Below are 17,542 nucleotides of genomic sequence, written 5' to 3'. Positions count from 1 at the left end.
TCTCAGTCCATGGTGATGTAAAACTCCACTTTACTGCAGACAGTGTTCCAGAAGCTTCCAGTTAACAGCAGGTCTGTGCCCTGGTGGGTTCCTGGTTTGTTCCTGACCATCTGAGCCAATTTGCTCTCAGCTGAGGATGACAGTTTGGGTCTTCTTCTAGCAAAGTGGCTTCCAGCAAACCCTTTTTATGTTGGCACAGAGAAGCTACCAGATGTAGTCAATCATGATCACTAACAGGAAGTTCAGAGGCCTTGGCAAGTTAAAAGACATTTTGGAACTTTCAGCATCACTGAATGAATAATCCAAGTGTGTACATATATTTTTGACCCTATATGTATTAATGTGACCTTGTGTTGGTTTCAGAAAAACCAAAATAAAGTAAAACCATGTGCACCAAATTCTTGTATTTTTTTTTTATTATTAAAGATGTATGTTGTACAATCATTCTGCTACAGAAAAAGAAGAGTTTAATGAAATCATTTAAAGTCCAATATTGCCATGATGTTCATGTCCATGATGAGTGTATGTAAACTTCTTTAAAAACTTTTTATTTCATGTAAAAAAAAAAAGAAAGAAATTATATATATTATAGTTTGGTAACAATTCTTAAAACAACGTCCGTGTCCCTTAATGTCGTTACTGAACATTTTTTGTGCTTGTATAAGAGCTGAAATTATGGATTGCAACAACATTTTTGTTCAGTTGTAATTTTAACTTTGAGAGGGTTTTTTCCCCTGCCCCCTTTTTAAACGTAGTCTGTATTTGACCTCCATAGAAATACCTTCATCAGGTTTATTTTTTTTTAAATAAAGCTACAGAAAATAACACATCACATTGCTTGTCAGATTCTCACTGCTACCATGGCAATATAAGTAATATTTTTTATTAATAATATTAAGAATCAGTCTACATTATTATTGCGAATTAAAAATAGCAACTGATCACTGCAACAACTCAGCTGAAATCTGTAGCCCTGGAAATCCTCCATAATGTGTTTCTGGGGTTTAGATTCACAACAGCGCCGCCTGCTGATCAACACTGACTGGTGCAGTTACAGACAGGTGGCGCTCATTTACACATACACTCGATAATTTAGAATATATTCTGTACACAAACGAAGGGAAAAAAAGAGCCACTGTAAATTTAAATATTTTATTCAAACAGGACTGCGTTTTTTAATAAATTCTGTAGCTTTTTTAATACAAGTTTGTTCTGTTTCAACAAAATAAATGTTCTTTGTTGCACTGTTTTACTGTTCCACTGGATGTGTGAAAATGATCTATTTACAAGAGAAAGCTCTTTTCAAAAAAGTTTTTTTTACAAATCTATTCAAATTCATTTTGACAGTGTTATTGAGCTTCTTCTCACACTGTTTCCATCATACACACCTCACATGACATACGGTATGGTCTGTGTTTGGTACAAAACATAGCTTTCACCCTCAGTCATATTCATTAATTAACAGTTATTACATGGATGTATTTACAAAAAGAAAAAGAAATGTCATGTTATCTGATGGGGTGCTTCAAGCATCTCCATGAGGAAGGTGTCTATGGGTGTATCTCCAATCAGCTTGAAGAAGAAGAGATGCTCAAGACACTTCAGTCCAATGGAACGTAGAGCAGGGAGACGCAGTAAGAGCTTAGCAAACCTGACCCCACACACACAATATTATATTATTACAGTATATTCCATTAGTTAATAACTGTTCAATACTAACAGTTCAGTAATAACTGTTCTGCATTAGCTACAGAATTGATCCAGCACAACAACAATAACCACCTGATAACATTCCCCATTCCTTCAGTTTTTAGTTTGTTACATTGCAGAGAGATCAGAAATGTTCGCTACTACAAAGTTGGGAAGCAGCGCTGGAGTGAGTCAAAATGGAATTCTTTATGTGCCATTTCATTATACTGCCTGTATGTTTTTCCAGTAACATTTACATTTATCACCGATTAACTGCATTTTTTTGGAGAGGCCTGCTGGGAGAATGCTGCCCTTTGCACAGCATGAGGTCTGTAAATGGAGACTCAATAAATGAACACATATTTCCTTTTGTGAATTTTGGTTTAGTTTGTATAGAAATGTGGTTTTGTATTGGAGCTCTGTAAGGGCTACTGGAGCAAACCACAAATCACTGAGAATATTAAAATAAATCAACAAATTAAAACATAATAGTATACCTTCTGTTCATGCAGTACTCTCCACAGTTATTGCCCTCTCAACGTAAAGATTAGTAAAAAGGGTTAGGAAAAAAAAAACACCTTTTGTTGAAGTAGCTTCACCTCACACTGAAAAAATGAGAAAACTCCAACCTTTAATTAAAATACATTTATTCAGAGAAAAACAAATCGGGGCGGCACGGTGGTGTAGTGGTTAGCGCTGTCGCTTCACAGCAAGAAGGTCCGGGTTCGAGCCCCGTGGCTGGCGAGGGCCTTTCTGTGCGGAGTTTGCATGTTCTCCCCGTGTCCGCGTAGGTTTCCTCCGGGTGCTCCGGTTTCCCCCACAGTCCAAAGAAGACATGCAGGTTAGGTTAACTGGTGACTCTAAATTGACCATAGGTGTGAATGTGAGTGTGAATGGTTGTCTGTGTCTATGTGTCAGCCCTGTGATGACCTGGTGACTTGTCCAGGGTGTACCCCGCCTTTCGCCCGTAGTCAGCTGGGATAGGCTCCAGCTTGCCTGCGACCCTGTAGAAGGATAAAGCAGCTAGAGATAATGAGATGAGATGAGAATGAAAAACAAATCCCTCATCAAGAAATAATTATTTTCAACAAAACACATGTGCCACAATTATTGGCACCCCTGCATTTAATACTTTGTACAACCTCCTTTTGCTAGTAAAACAGCACTGAGTCTCCCCTATAACATTTTATATGGTTGGAGATACAGAGCAGGGCATCTGAGACTATTCCTCTTTACACAATCTCTCCAGATCATCCAGGGTCCTCCTCTTCAGCCCGCCTCACAGGTTTTCAATGGTGTTCAGGTCAGGGGACTGAGATGGTCATGGCAGAAGTTTGATTCTGTGGTCAGTGAACCATTTTTGTGTTGATTTGGACATATGTTTCAGATCATTTTCCTGCTGGAAGATCCACTGACGACCCAGTGTTAGTTTCCTGGCAGGGGCAGCCAGAATCTGATTTTAAATGTCCTGGTATTTAATGGAGTCCATGATGCCATGTACCCTAACAAGGTTTCCAGGGCCTTTGAAGGAAAACCAGCCCTAAAACATCATAGAACGTCCACCATATTTTACAGTTGGGATCGGGTTCTTTTCATTACAGCCATCCTTCTTTTTACACCAAACCCACCATGAATGTTTATTGTCAAAAGGCTCCATTTTTGTTACATCAGACCATAGAACACAGTTCCAGTCAAAGTCTTAGTAACGTTTTGCAAACTTTAGGCACTTAGGTTTGTGGTTAACTGACAGAAAAGGCTTTTTTTTCTGGCATACATTCCAAATAATCTGTTGGCTTGGAGATGGCGTCTGAAGGTGGTTTTAGAGACTTGAAAACCCCAAGATTTTACTTTTTCTTGTCATTCACCAACAGTAACCCTTTTGGGGGGGAGGTTGCCTCTCTTACCATCTTCCTCACTGTACATGGGGGCAAAATAAAATTGGGTCCTCTTCCAGGCAAGTTTGCAACAGTTCAAGTTGGTGTCCACTTTTTTATTATTGCCCTAACAGCAGAAATGGACATTTTCAGGTGAGTAGCTATTTTTATAACCATTTCCTGACTTATGAAGGTCAACCCACTTCTCATTTGCTTTGTGTGTTCTCTTATCTTTCCCATGCTGATAGATGACTAAAGGAACTTGGCCTCTGTGTCACCTCATACACTGCAACTCTGCCATAACGAACTCCTTAGTTCCGTATGCCGAAAAGTTCATACTGAAATGGACCGACTTCTCACACCAAATACTCACTCTTATGTAAAACAAGACCAACTGTGTTTAATTTATATTTACGCTTGTAAGCACTTTCTGACTTCGGGGGAACAAAGGAACTGGAAGCAGGCTTCAGAACAGGTACACTCTTTTTTTTTTTTTTTTTACACTTTCCAGTGATTAGTAATCAACACACAAACACACACATGCGACAGGGTGTCACAGCTCTCTATCGTCCCTGGCTGTCTGAAAGACAGACACACAGAGACACAGGTTAATAGACAGCCAGTAATTAGCCACAGGTGCATATCACATGTTACCTACTGGTTCAACCTGCCTCCTCGCCGTTCACAGCTGACACTCGACCACGCCCCCGCTGCCACAACGCTTAATCCACTTACATGTTTATGAAGTAAAGGAAATAAGTCGCTCTTTTCAATGTCATAAAAATAATGTGAATGTTGTAAATTTTCACTTAGTAAAAGTGCGTGTGGCAGTGAGGACATGGTCAAGCTTCCACTGTGAACAGTGAGGAGTCAGGTTGAACCAGCAGGTAATATGTGAGTCGTTACACCTGTGTCTAATTACTGGCTGTCTATTAATGTGACTCTGTGTGTCTTTCAGATGGCCAGTAACGAGAGAGAGAGCCGTGATCCCCAATGCGTTTTTGTGTGTGTGTGTGTGTGTGTGTGTGTGTGTGTGTGTGTGTGTGTGTGTGTGTGTGTGTGTGAGAGCAACCTAAAGCCACTGAAAATAAAGATAAATAATTTAAAAAAAAAACGCGCCCTGACCTGTCACACCTGTCTCCCAGTTCCTCACTGCCCTAGCATATAAGCTGTTACAGTGCGATACTAGTGTCCCATCAGTTTTACTAGCTGAAGAAACTTTTAATCCTGGACTGCTTTTTCTTCAATGACTTAACTGTCCAAGTCACAATGGCAGTTCATTGAGTTAAAGGATCACAAACGGAGGCAATGTGTCATGCTCCGCCCCGGAATTCCACTCCGGAGATTACTTATCTCCCAGGTCAGCGCTAATCCGGATCCGGGATGGGAATTCCATCTTGCCTGCATTCAGTTCCTGGTTTTCTCTGCTGTGCATATAAATGCCGTTCTCAGACAGGGACTTCGCCAGAACGTCTCGTCAGTTTTTCTTGCCATTTCTGTGCCCTTTATTCTTTCATGTTTTTTTTGCTCTCTAGCCTGCTTGTTTCTTGTCACGGTTTTTGCTCTACATTTTGTTTTTTTCATGTTTTTTGTGCTAGCGTTTTTCGTCCTTGCCTGCCTTGTTTTTTTTGTCCCAAGTTTTGTCCGGACTATTTTTGCTATTTTTTGTTTGTTAACTTTTTGCTTCAATTAAATCACCTTTTTATTGGGATTACTTGTCAGTGCTCTGCTTTTGGATCCTATCGCACCACATCTCGTCACCCTTAACAGTACATTCTGGCCAACATGGATCCAGCAGAACTGACCCAGCTGAGAATGGCTATACAGCAGCAAGGAGCTCTCCTCAGAACCCACCAACAGGAGCTCCAATAGATTACACAGAACCTCTCCACCCTGTCCAATTCACTCAACCTTCTAGCCACGCAGCTCCAGCACTCCCAAGCCGTGCCTACCCCTGCCCAGCCACCTCCTTCTTCACCTCCTGCCACCGCTGCTCTCCACGAACCGAGACTCCCTTCGCCTCAGCCCTACAGTGGAGAACCAGGTACCTGCAGATCTTTTCTGTCTCAATGTTCACTGATCTTGGAGCTACAACCTCTGGCCTTCCCCATAGAATGCTACCAGGTAGCCTATACCATCACGCTCCTCACCGGCAAGGCCAGGGAATGGGGAACAGCGGTCTGGGACGCTGATGCAGCCTTTTGTTCCAGCTTCAAATAAGTCTCCGAGGAAATGAGGCGAACATTCGACTGCTTTCTGTCCGGCCGGGAGGTGGCTAGGGAGCTCATGGAGCTGCGGCAGGGGTCCCAATCTATCTCAGATTATGCCATTGAGTTCCAGACGTTGGCGGCGTCATGCGGTCGGAATGAGAGTGTCCAGGTTGACACGTTCCTATATGGCCTGTCTGACACCATTAAGGATGAACTAGTCTCTTGGGAACTGCCGTCGGACCTCTCCAGCCTCATGGACCTTGCGAATCGCATCGATGCTCGGATTCAACAACGGAGAAGAGAGAAGAACCGCTCCAACTTCACCTCCTCTCCTTCCGTCGAACCCATGCAGGTAGATCGGGTACGGATGTCAGCGGAGGAACGACTGCGCCGGCGGAGCACGGGGGCCTGCTTCTACTGCAGTCAGCAAGGACACATCTGCTGAGCCTGCCCGCTAAAAGGACGAACCCACCAGTGAATCGAGGGGCCCTGGTGGGCAATGCTTGGAGCCAGTCCTCTGCTGACCGACTGTTGTTCCCTGTTATCATCACCCACAACAACCGGCATCGCCACCTTCAGGCACTCGTCGACTCGGGGGTGGGCAGGAACCTGATCTGCTCCACCACCGCCAAGGATCTCGGAATCCCATTACTCGCCCTCGAGGTCCCTCTCACCGTCCTGACACTCAATGGCACTGGCTTGACCATCACTCATCTTACCACCCCGCTTACCTTAAGGATTTCAAGCAATCACTCCGAAACTATTCAATTTCACGTCATGAATGACCCTTATGTTCCCATCATTCTAGGACTACCTTGGCTGACGCAGCACAACCCTCACTTAAATTGGACTAATAACACCATCCTAGGCTGGAGTCCTTCCTGCCTGGCCTCCTGCCTGAACTCCGCTTGGCCTCCCGCCAAACCACCACAGCCCTCAGCCAGCGAGTTTCCCGACCTCTCTTATGTGCCTCCGGAATATCTGGACCTTAAGCTAGTTTTCAGTAAGACCTGAGCAGTGTCCCTCCCTCCTCACAGACCCTACAACTGTGGTATCAACCTCCTGTCCTGGACAGCACCACCCAAGGGACACCTCTACTCTCTTTCTCCCGCCAAAAGACAAGCCATGGAAAAATACATCACCGAGTCGTTGGCAGCTGGAATCATCTGCCCTTCCTCCTCCCCAGCAGGGATGGAGTTCTTCTTTGTCGAAAAGAAGGACAAGTCACTCTGCCCCTGCATTGACTATCGGGGTCTCAACGCTATCACAATCAAGAATCATTATCCACTACCGCTCATGACCACAGCCTTCGAACTACTCCAGGGAGCCAAAGTGTTTACTAAACTGGACTTACGCAATAACTACCATCTCGTTAGGATCAGGGAAGGGGATGAGTGGAAGACAGCCTTTAACACCGCCACAGGCCACTACGAGTACCTCATGGTCCCTTTCAGCCTGACCAATGTGCCTGCGATCTTCCAGGCACTAGTTAACGACATCTTGAGGGACTTCCTTAACACCTTTGTCTTCATGTACCTGGATGACATCCTGATTTTCTCTCTCTCCCTGGAGGAACATCGGGGTCACGTCCAGCAGGTCCTCCAATGCCTGCTAGAAAACAAGCTGTTCATCAAGGTGGAGAAAAGGGAGTTCCACCAAAGCTCTGTCTCGTTCCTGGGGTTCATCATCTCTCCGGCGAAGATTCAGATGGACCCCCTCAAGCTGGAGGCAGTCGCTGACTGGTCCACCCCATCTTCGAGACAAGAGCTCCAGCGCTTCCTCGGGTTCGTCAACTTCTACAGGCGCTTCATCCATGACTTCAGCATGGTGGCCAGACCTCTCTCAGCCCTGACCTTGACCAAGACCCAGTTCAAGTGGGGGAAGGAAGCGGAGAAAGCCTTTTCCATGCTCAAGCGCAGGTTTACCACAGCACCCATTCTCACCATATCCGATCCAACCAAGCAGTTTATCATCGAGGTTGACGCTTCCGTGTCAGGGGTCAGAGCCATTCTCTACCAGAGAGCCAGTGACAACAAGATCCACCTGTGCGCCTTCTTCTCCTGCCGGCTGTCCCCAGCCGAACGTGACTACGACATTGGCGACAGAAAGCTACTGGCTGTGAAACTAGCCTTGGAGGAGTGGAGGCATTGGCTCGAGGGGCCTAATCTTCCCTTCCTAGTCTGGACCAACCATAAAAACCTGGAGTACCTCAAGTCTGCCAAACGTCTCAATTCTTGACAAGCCTGATGGTCTCTCTTCTTCTCCCAGTTCAAATTCACGTTCTCCTACTGCCCAGGCTCCAAGAATGGCAAACCCGACGCCCTGTCCAGGATGTTCTCTTCCTGCCAGGAGGAGTCCAAAATGCCTGTAACCATCCTCCCTCCACACTGCCTGGTGGGGGCCGCCCTACTTGAGGTTGAGACACTAGTGCAGAAGGCCCTGGAGCAGGACCCCAGAGAAGGTAACCCCAACGACATTCCACATCATCATCTGTTTGTTCCCTGTCCTGTGCAAACCCAGGTGCTGCAGTGGGGTCATGGGTCCAAGCTGGCCTGTCATCCGGGAGCTGCCCAAACCCTGGCACTCATCCAGCAGCGCTTCTGGTGGCCATCCATCAAGGAAGACGTTCAGGAGTTTGTGGCAGCCTGCGACACACGTTCCCAGAACAAGACAGCCAATCGAGCCCCTGCCGGCTTGCTAAGACCTCTCCCGACTCCGCATTGACCTTGGTCTCACATCGCCCTGGACTTCGTCACAGGACTCCCCAACTCAGGTGGCAATACATGCATCCTCACTGTTATTGACCGTTTCTCCAAGACCATTCATTTCATCCCTCTGCCCAAGCTCCCCTCAGCCAAGGAAACCGCTGAACTACTCATCCAGCATATTTTCCGTCTACATGGACTGCCCACTGACATCGTTTCTGACCGGGGTCCTCAGTTCACTGCTCAATTCTGGAGGGCCTTCTGCAAACTCATCGGGGCCACCTGTAGTCTCTCCTCAGGCTTCCACCCACAAGCCAACGGTCAGGCAGAATGGGCAAACCAAGCTTTGGAGGTAGCACTCAGGTGCATGGCATCCAGGGATGCCAGTTCTTGGAGTAAGTACCTACCTTGGATCGAATATGCTCAGAACACTCTCCCTTCCTCTGCCACAGGTCTCTCTCCATTCCAGTGCTCCCTAGGTTACCAACCACCACTGTTCCCCAGCCAAGAGGAGGAGGTCGCCGTATCCTCAGTCCAGCTCTTTATACGTCGCTGCAGGAGGACATGGGCATTGCCCTCGCATCCAAGAGGCAGGCCGACAAACGCCGCTCCAAGGCACCCACCTACCGGGTAGGACAACGAGTCATGCTCTCCATGCGCCACCTGCCACTTAGAACCGTCTCCCACAAGCTAGCACCCAGGTTCCTTGGACCCTTTCTCATCAAGAAGGTAATCAACCCATGTTCCGTTAGACTGGCATTACCACTCACCATGCAACGTGTTCACCCCACCTTTCACGTATCACAGCTCAAACCTCTGGTCTCCAGTCCTTGGGGGGGGGGGGGTTGAAGATTCCGACTCATTGGCATTAAAGGCAAGGGACACAAACTAAGTTTGTTATATGCAAAAGTTCGTAGTAAAAGAGTTCATTATAGTGAGGTTGGAGTGTGTTTGTACCCAAGTTAATCAGGAAGTCATGGATTACAACTTGAAAATTCCTACACACTCCAATCAACTAAAATATGTACAATTTAAATAGGAAACGTGCTTCAAAAATTTATTTCAATTAAAGGCTGGATTTTTCTCATTTTTTCAATGTGAGATGAAACTACTTCAGCAAAGGTGGATTTTTCCAACCCTTTTTAGTAATCTTTACAAGGAGTGCCAATAATCGTGGACGGCACTCTACATACAGTACATGATGAGTTAGCTGCATGAACAAAGATCAGGTTGTGAGCTTTAAATGGATTTTTCATGACTAATTTATAAATTAGTCATATTAAGGCAGTGAGATTTTAAATCTTGTTTTAGCAGTGGCAGAGATCAGGAGTGTGTAAATGCAAATGTGCTACCTGCCCGGCTGGTTGGGGTATTTTTGCTTGGTGTAGGACTCCAGCGAGGCATATACTTTTTCTCTCAGCATCTCCACCTCAGCTGGGTTAGACAGGCCTTTAGCATCTGCAAGCACATATAACTTGATACAAGCACACTTATCACACTCGATACAAATGAATTTATTTGTACATAATTTGATAAAAATCATAACTCATAACCTGTTGGAGCATTTCCACAATAAATGTGGAGTTCATGAAAACCCTCTTAGGTTTGAAAATCATTTGTATCCTATGAGAACGCCTAAGTTTATGTAAATTTCCACATGAAGAGATTCACAAATGTAAACTTCCACTGATCAGCTACAAACTGATGGTGAGGAAGGAGGACAGGTTTGGTCTCTGCAGTGGCATTAGGCTACTAGAAACTTTAGCTCATGCTGTGTTTAAGATGGAACGGATATTTAAAGACTGGTACGACTTTTTTCGGTTGACGAAAGCTGGCTTATAAATCAGTTTCATTTGCCACAGCATCTTCTCTTTGAGAGCAAGTGCTAAATCATCTGACAGAATGATTGTGCCTGGTGTTGCCAGGAAAGGCTCCATAACCACCACAGGGTAACTGAAAAAGGTATGTACATATGAAAAATCTGTCTTGTGCCAAATCCTGTGCATGTTCAAGTTTCATCAGTGCTTGGAATTTTTACAAAAGGGTTTTAACATAAAACATTTTGTATATTTTTACATAGCACTGGTTTCAAAATATTCTCATAGTTAATGTTTTGTGATGCTTGCCCTGAAGAGAATAACAGTACAGAATCTCTTTCTGTAATGTCTAACAATGTTGAAGACACTTATATAGGGATCCACTACTCCATATTTCACTCCTCCATACACAACCTTTTAAGCTCCTTTATATTCTTAGCGATGTGGCACTTAATTCAGATCACAAGTTTTCAGTTCAAATCTGAACTCTGCGGTGGACATCACAAAAAAAAAAAACACCAACTGATTGTGTGTTTCTTTACCCATTCACGTGTTGATTTGCAAGTATGTACAAATCATTTGTTGAAAAAAAAAATAGCCACAAAACAATCCCAAAGTATGACCAATCTACCCCCATGTGTTACAGCAGCTATCAAATGCTTCTCCTTGTAGTCCCTGAGCCAAGACCCTAAATTTGGCTATTTACGGTATTACCAGTCTGGGGGGCAAATTTTATCATGTTTTTAAAACCTTTAATGTGTCTACTTGATAGTTATGTATGATAACCCTCACAATTTAGCAGCTTTGAATAGTTTTTTTGGGTATTTAATATGATCCCCTCACCCAACCGAATCGGAACATTTGATTAAAACTGCAAGTATACATTCTGTACTGGCGTGTCAAAAAACTCAAATATAATATGTTACACATCATAACTCAAAATGAATTGGACTATTAATATATTCAAAGTGAAATACATGCATATTTACAGAATACTGTATGATACAATATAATTGAATAAACAATATAATTGAAAGAAAAAATTATTAAAAGCACAAGCCAAAGCAAAGAGAAAAGGTAATGGTATTTCTGGAGAATAAAGTATGCTGTGTTCCCTTAAGAAAAAACAGTATTAAATATTTAAACAGAATTGAAACATCCTTTTTCAAATTTTGAGCAGTTGATAAACTGTTAAACTCTCGTAGCTGTTATTATTCTATACACATTCACTGGATATGAGCAATCACGCACTCTAATTGTCTACTACTAGGCTATCAGCTCATATACCGTGAGTAGAGAAAAACAAAATGGTGGTGCGTGTTACTGAACCAACCGAGGACAAAATAAAAACTGTACTCAAAAACAAACCCCCAAAAATTATCATCAAGGGTTTAAAGAAACACAAATAGCTAAAAAAGCATAGTCTCTCCCCTCCACCAAATATCTCCTGTTCCACTCTAGCCCAGTTGGTGGCGGTAATGCACCTTTAAGTTGGTTTGTCAACTGTCAAAACACCCTAAAGAAGAAGAAGAACAGGAAAAAATTAACCCCCCCAATATAAAAAAGCAACAAAATACAGAATAAAAGTATTTGATGGTAATAACATATTTTTTTCAAGAATAATTATTATAGCATTTTTCACAAATTGCTACTGTCATTTCGCTGGTTTGTTTACATTCTAAGCAGAAATTATTTTGTTGGACGTTTTGTATAAAGTTTTTATTTAATGAATTTGCAAAAAAAAATAATAATGCTCTGTTTCTCAAAATCCAGTGAAGGTGGATAATAAAACAGTTATTCCACTCAGTCTTGTTGTACATGGTTTATAGCTACAGTTAGGTCCATAAATATTTGGACAGAGACAACATTTTTCTAATTTTGGTTCTGTACATTACCACAATGAATTGTGAACAAAACAATTCAGATGCAGTTGACGTTCAGACTTTCAGCTTTAATTCAGTGGGTTGAACAAAAATGATTGCATAAAAATGTGAGGAACTAAAGCATTTTTTTAAACACAATCCCTTCATTTCAGGGGCTCAAAAGTAATTGGACAAATTAAATAATTGTAAATAAAATGTTCATTTCTAATACTTGGTTTAAAACCCTTTGTTGGCAATGACGGCCTGAAGTCTTGAACTCATGAACATCACCAGACGCTGTGTTTCCTCCTTTTTAATGCTCTGCCAGGCCTTTACTGCAGCGGTTTTCAGTTGCTGTTTGTTTGTGGGCCTTTCTGTCTGAAGTTTAGTCTTTAACAAGTGAAATGCATGCTCAATTGGGTTGAGATCAGGTGACTGACTTGGCCATTCAAGAACATTCCACTTCTTTGCTTTAATAAACTCCTGGGTTGCTTTGGCTTTATGTTTTGGGTCATTGTCCATCTGTATTATGAAACGCTGACCAATCAGTTTGGCTGCATTTGAGCACACAGTATGTCTCTGAATACCTCAGAATTCATCCGGCTGCTTCTGTCCTGTGTCACATCATCAATAAACACTAGTGACCCAGTGCCACTGGCAGCCATGCATGCCCAAGCCATCACACTGCCTCCGCTGTGTTTTACAGATGATGTCGTATGCTTTGGATCATGAGCTGTACCATGCCTTTGCCATACTTTTTTCTTTCCATCATTCTGGTAGAGGTTGATCTTGGTTTCATCTGTCCAAAGAATGTTCTTCCAGAACTGTGCTGGCTTTTTTAGATGTTTTTTAGCAAAGTCCAATCTAGCCTTTTTATTCTTGAGGCTTATGAGTGGCTTGCACCGTGCAGTGAACCCTCTGTATTTACTTTCATGCAGTCTTCTCTTTATGGTAGATTTGGATATTGATACACCTACCTCCTGGAGAGTGTTGTTCACTTGGTTGGCTGTTGTGAAGGAGTTTCTCTTCATTCTGCGATCATCCACCACTGTTGTCTTCTGTGGGCGTCCAGGTCTTTTTGCACTGATGAGTTCACCAGTGCTTTCTTTCTTTCTCAGGATGTACCAAACTGTAGATTTTGCCACTCCTAATATTGTAGCAATTTCTCAGATGTTTTTTTTCTGTTTTCGCAGCTTAAGGATGGCTTGTTTCACCTGCATGGAGAGCTCCTTTGACCGCATGTTTTCTTCACAGCAAAATCTTCCAAATGCAAGCACCACACCTCAAATCAACTCCAGGCCTTTTATCTGCTTAATTGAGAATGACATAACGAAGGAATTGCCCACACCTGCCCATGAAATAGCCTTTGAGTCAATTGTCCAATTATTTTTGGTCCCTTTAAAAACAGGGTGGCACATGTTAAGGAGATGAAACTCCTAAACCCTTCATCCAATTTTAATGTGGATACCCTCAAATGAAAGCTGAAAGTCTGGACTTTATGTCCATGTTCATTATATAATTATAACTTGAATATGTTTCAGTAAACAGGTAAAAAAAAACAAAATTTGTGTCAGTGTCCAAATATATATGGACCTAACTGTATCTCGGCACTACGCGCCTCATCGGCTATCAGCTTATGGATGATTTGATTTTGTGGAATAACTTAAATATATAAGGGCTGTCGAAGTTGGTACGATATGAACACGTTCACGCAAATTCAGAGCATTTGAGATCATAATGCATTAATAGAACATTTTTATTTTTAGCAAATTCGATAAATAAAAACTTTATACAAAATGTCTGACAAAATCATTTCCGCATAGGATGTAAACAAATCGGCAAAATGACATTAGCAATTTGTGAAAAATGCTATAATGATATAAAATAAATAATATAAAATGATAAATTGATAAATTATATAAAATGCTATAATTCTTGGAAAATTAAAAAATACATTCTTACCATCAAATACTTTTATTCCATATTTTGTAGCCTTTTTTTTTATTTTGGGGGGTTTTATTTCCAAGTAGAGTTTTTATTTCGTCCTCGGTTCAGCAAAACGCTCCGCCATTTTGTTTTTCTCTATTCACGGTATATGAGCTGATAGTCAATCAGAGTGCATGATTGCTCATATCCAATAAATGAGGTCCCTTAGCCTCTAGGCACAGATGGCTTTGGCATCATCAGGATTCAAACTCTCAACTTCCAGCAACAGGGCAAACGCTTTTCTGTTGTGCCACTCAGGAACTTTGTATCTTTAATTGCTTATGTATTTTTAAATCCACCGTCTGCCTCTTTTTTTTTATTGAAAGGTTGTGGTGATGAATGAGGGATTTTAATTTTCTATCAACACTACTTCTACCTGCTGTTTCCCAGACTGATTAGATTAGATAAAACTTTATTGATCCCTTTGGGAGGGTTCCCTCAGGGAAATTAAGATTCCAGAAGCATCATTACAGATAAACAGAGAAAAGAAATAGAGAAAAACTTCTAGATAAATTAAAATAAATTAAGTATTTGCATATTCAAATATAAAAGAATAAGATATGGGGAAGAGAGGAGGTGGGGGGGGAAGGGATTCTGGAGCAGAAGAACAAAATAACGTGCGTGTCACTGACCAGGGTTAAACAGAACGATGGCTCTGAGGCAGCCTAGCTCTGTTTTATCCATCTGCATGTCCTTCATCTTAGACACCAGCTCAGTCAACACTCTGAGACACACACACACACACACACACACACACACACACACACACACACACACACACACAAGAAATCATTGAAATCTTGTCTCTGAATTAAGAAGAAATCCATCATGTTAAATACTCACATCATCAGTATTGTAGTATAAATAATATTGTAGTATTCTGCTTCACTGTTTCAGATTTAGCCATTAAGCTTTCAGTTATTGGAAAAGTTCATTCAAAACTTCTCATGTACCAAACAAATAATAAATGCTGGAGACAATTAATTAGCATATTGTAATTTGGACTTACTAGCCCATGTATGAAGGGCCAGAACCATGTTTTTGTTTAGATTTTTATTTCTTCTTCTTTTTGTCATTGTTGCTATTATTATTATTATGTAAAGTGCATCAACCAGTGGTGGATTTAGGTATGGGCAACATGGGCAGCTTGGTAGGGTGGCAAAGGGACGCCTGCACAAAATTTCAAACAAACAAACAAACAAAAAACCCCAAGGTGTGATATTTGCGCTATCGGTGATCTGTTGCTCACTGAAAGATAGGTCACCGTGTGGGTCAGTTAACCTGCTGGAGTGGGCACTGTGATTCTAGTTTATGAGCCAGGTAGGTTACTTCCTGGTATACCACTCAGAAGTAAGAGGTGAGGAGGGAGGGGGCAGGAGTAGGTTGACCTCAGCTCTCCCCACCGGAAGTCCGAGGTAGGCAGAACGGGGGCATCTATTACCTCTAACTTTGTACAGGACTGATGTAATGAGTAAAATCAGTGAAGAAACATGCAAACAATAAAAGGTATGCAGCTGTCATCTCTAAAAAAACTAATTCTTTTATTTAGCCATTTCTGTTTCTTTTAAATACTTGATAACAAAGTGATATATCTGACTTGATGTGCTCCGGCATTTTGTTTTCCTCTCCTAACGGTATATGAGCCGATATCCTAGTAGTAGAGTAGCCAATCAGAGCACACAATTGCTCATATCCAGTGAATGTGAATAGAAATAAATTTTACACACACACACACACACACACACACACACCCTCTGGAAAAAATTAAGAGATCATTGCAAAATTATCAGTTTATCAGGTTTTACTATTTATAGGTATGTGCTTGAGGAGCATGAGCATTTTTGTTTTATTTCATAAATTACTGACATTTCCCCCAAATACCACATAAAAATATTGTCAGAGCATTTAATTGCAGAAAATGACAACTGGTCAAAATAACAAAAAAGATTGAATGTTTTCAGAGCTTGAATAATGCATAGAAATCAAGATCATATTCAATTTTAAATGGCACAATACTAATGTTTGAGCTTTAAATGAGTTCATTTAATCAATATTTGGTGGAATAACCCTGATATTTAAATCACAGCTTTCGTGCTTCTTGGCACGCTCTCCACCAGCATTTCACGTTACTTTTGGATGACTTTATTTCACTCCTGAAAATTTAATCAGCTCAGATTTGTTTGATGGCTTGCGATCATTCATCTTCCTCTTGATCACATTCCAAACGCTTTCAAATGGGATTCAGGTCTGGATGGCCATGACAGGGTCTTGATCATGTGATCCTCCATTAATAGACCTGGCTGTGTAGTATGGAGCATTGTCTCATCTCATCTCATCATCTCTAGCCGCTTTATCCTGTTCTACAGGGTCGCAGACAAGCTGGAGCCTATCCCAGCTGACTACGGGCAAGAGGTGGGGTACACCCTGGACAAGTCGCCAGGTCATCACACGGCCGACACAGACACAGACAACCATTTACACTCACACCTATGGTCAATTTAGAGTCACCAGTTAACCTAACCTGCATGTCTTTGGACTGTGGGGGAAACCGGAGCACCTGGAGGAAACCCACACGGACACGGGGAGAACATGCAAACTCCGCACAGAAAGGCCCTCGCCGGCCACGGGGCTCAAACCCGGACCTTCTTGCTGTGAGGTGACAGCGCTAACCACTACACCACCGTGCCGCCTATGGAGCATTGTCCTGCTGGAAAACCCAATCCTCAGAATTAGTGAACCTTGTCAGAGCAAAAGGAAGCAAGTTTTCTTCCAGGATAACCTTGTACATGACTTGATTCATGTGTCCTTCACAAACACAAATCTGCCCCATTCCAGCCTTGCTGAAGCACCATCAGATCATCACCAATCCTTCACCAAATTTCACACTGGGTGCAAGACACTGTTGGTTGTAGGCCTCTCCAGGTCTCCATCTAACCTTTAGATGACCAGGTGATGGGAAAAGCTGAAAACTGGACTCATCAGAGACCATGACAACGTTTACATGCACATCCAAATCGAGCTGCTGTCGGTAATCGAGCTGAAGATCCCAGCAGGGTGCCAGAGAAATCCAATCCTACATGCACACAATGAAATCGGGCTATTGTGTGAGGTGCATTGTGCACCCGAGCCACAGGTGGCGCTACACGCCCCATCGTGTTGGTACACTTCCAGTTGTCGTCATGAAGAAGAGCTATTCAAGAGTGTAAACAAAGTTATCAGTTCCGTGTTCTCCATTGCGCGTTTTTCTCCCATCCATGAATTTTAATATATTCAACTCCTTAAGCTGAATGAGCATGAACTCTGTCTCCTCATTGCTCCAGAAGTGCACGTTTCTGCTTGCCTGTGGCAGTGGGGGCGTGGTCAAGCGCCGGTCTGTGACAGGAGGGCGGAGCCAGGGAA

The 17,542-nt window shown here is 42.6% G+C and overlaps 1 protein-coding gene across 4 annotated transcripts in view; it reads right to left on the bottom strand.

Annotated features, from left to right (window-relative positions):
• Window positions 1–1,138: 1,138 nt before the first annotated feature.
• The window catches only part of rxrgb (retinoid X receptor, gamma b), a 100,137-nt gene continuing 83,733 nt past the window's right edge, over window positions 1,139–17,542 (bottom strand). For all 4 annotated transcript variants that reach the window (XM_060917326.1, XM_060917328.1, XM_060917329.1 and 1 more), the window contains 3 exons: window positions 14,776–14,867; window positions 9,831–9,936; window positions 1,139–1,651 (listed from right to left, as the gene is read on the bottom strand). In XM_060917326.1, the coding sequence (XP_060773309.1) occupies window positions 1,504–1,651; window positions 9,831–9,936; window positions 14,776–14,867 (346 nt within the window). In that variant the 3' untranslated portion in view covers window positions 1,139–1,503. The remainder of the gene's footprint in view (window positions 1,652–9,830; window positions 9,937–14,775; window positions 14,868–17,542) is intronic.

Source organism: Neoarius graeffei, chromosome 3, assembly GCF_027579695.1.
Source record: "Neoarius graeffei isolate fNeoGra1 chromosome 3, fNeoGra1.pri, whole genome shotgun sequence".
NCBI classification, from domain to species: domain Eukaryota; kingdom Metazoa; phylum Chordata; class Actinopteri; order Siluriformes; family Ariidae; genus Neoarius; species Neoarius graeffei.
Note: the sequence above shows the minus strand (reverse complement) of the source record. Positions and strands in the feature narration are given on the sequence as shown.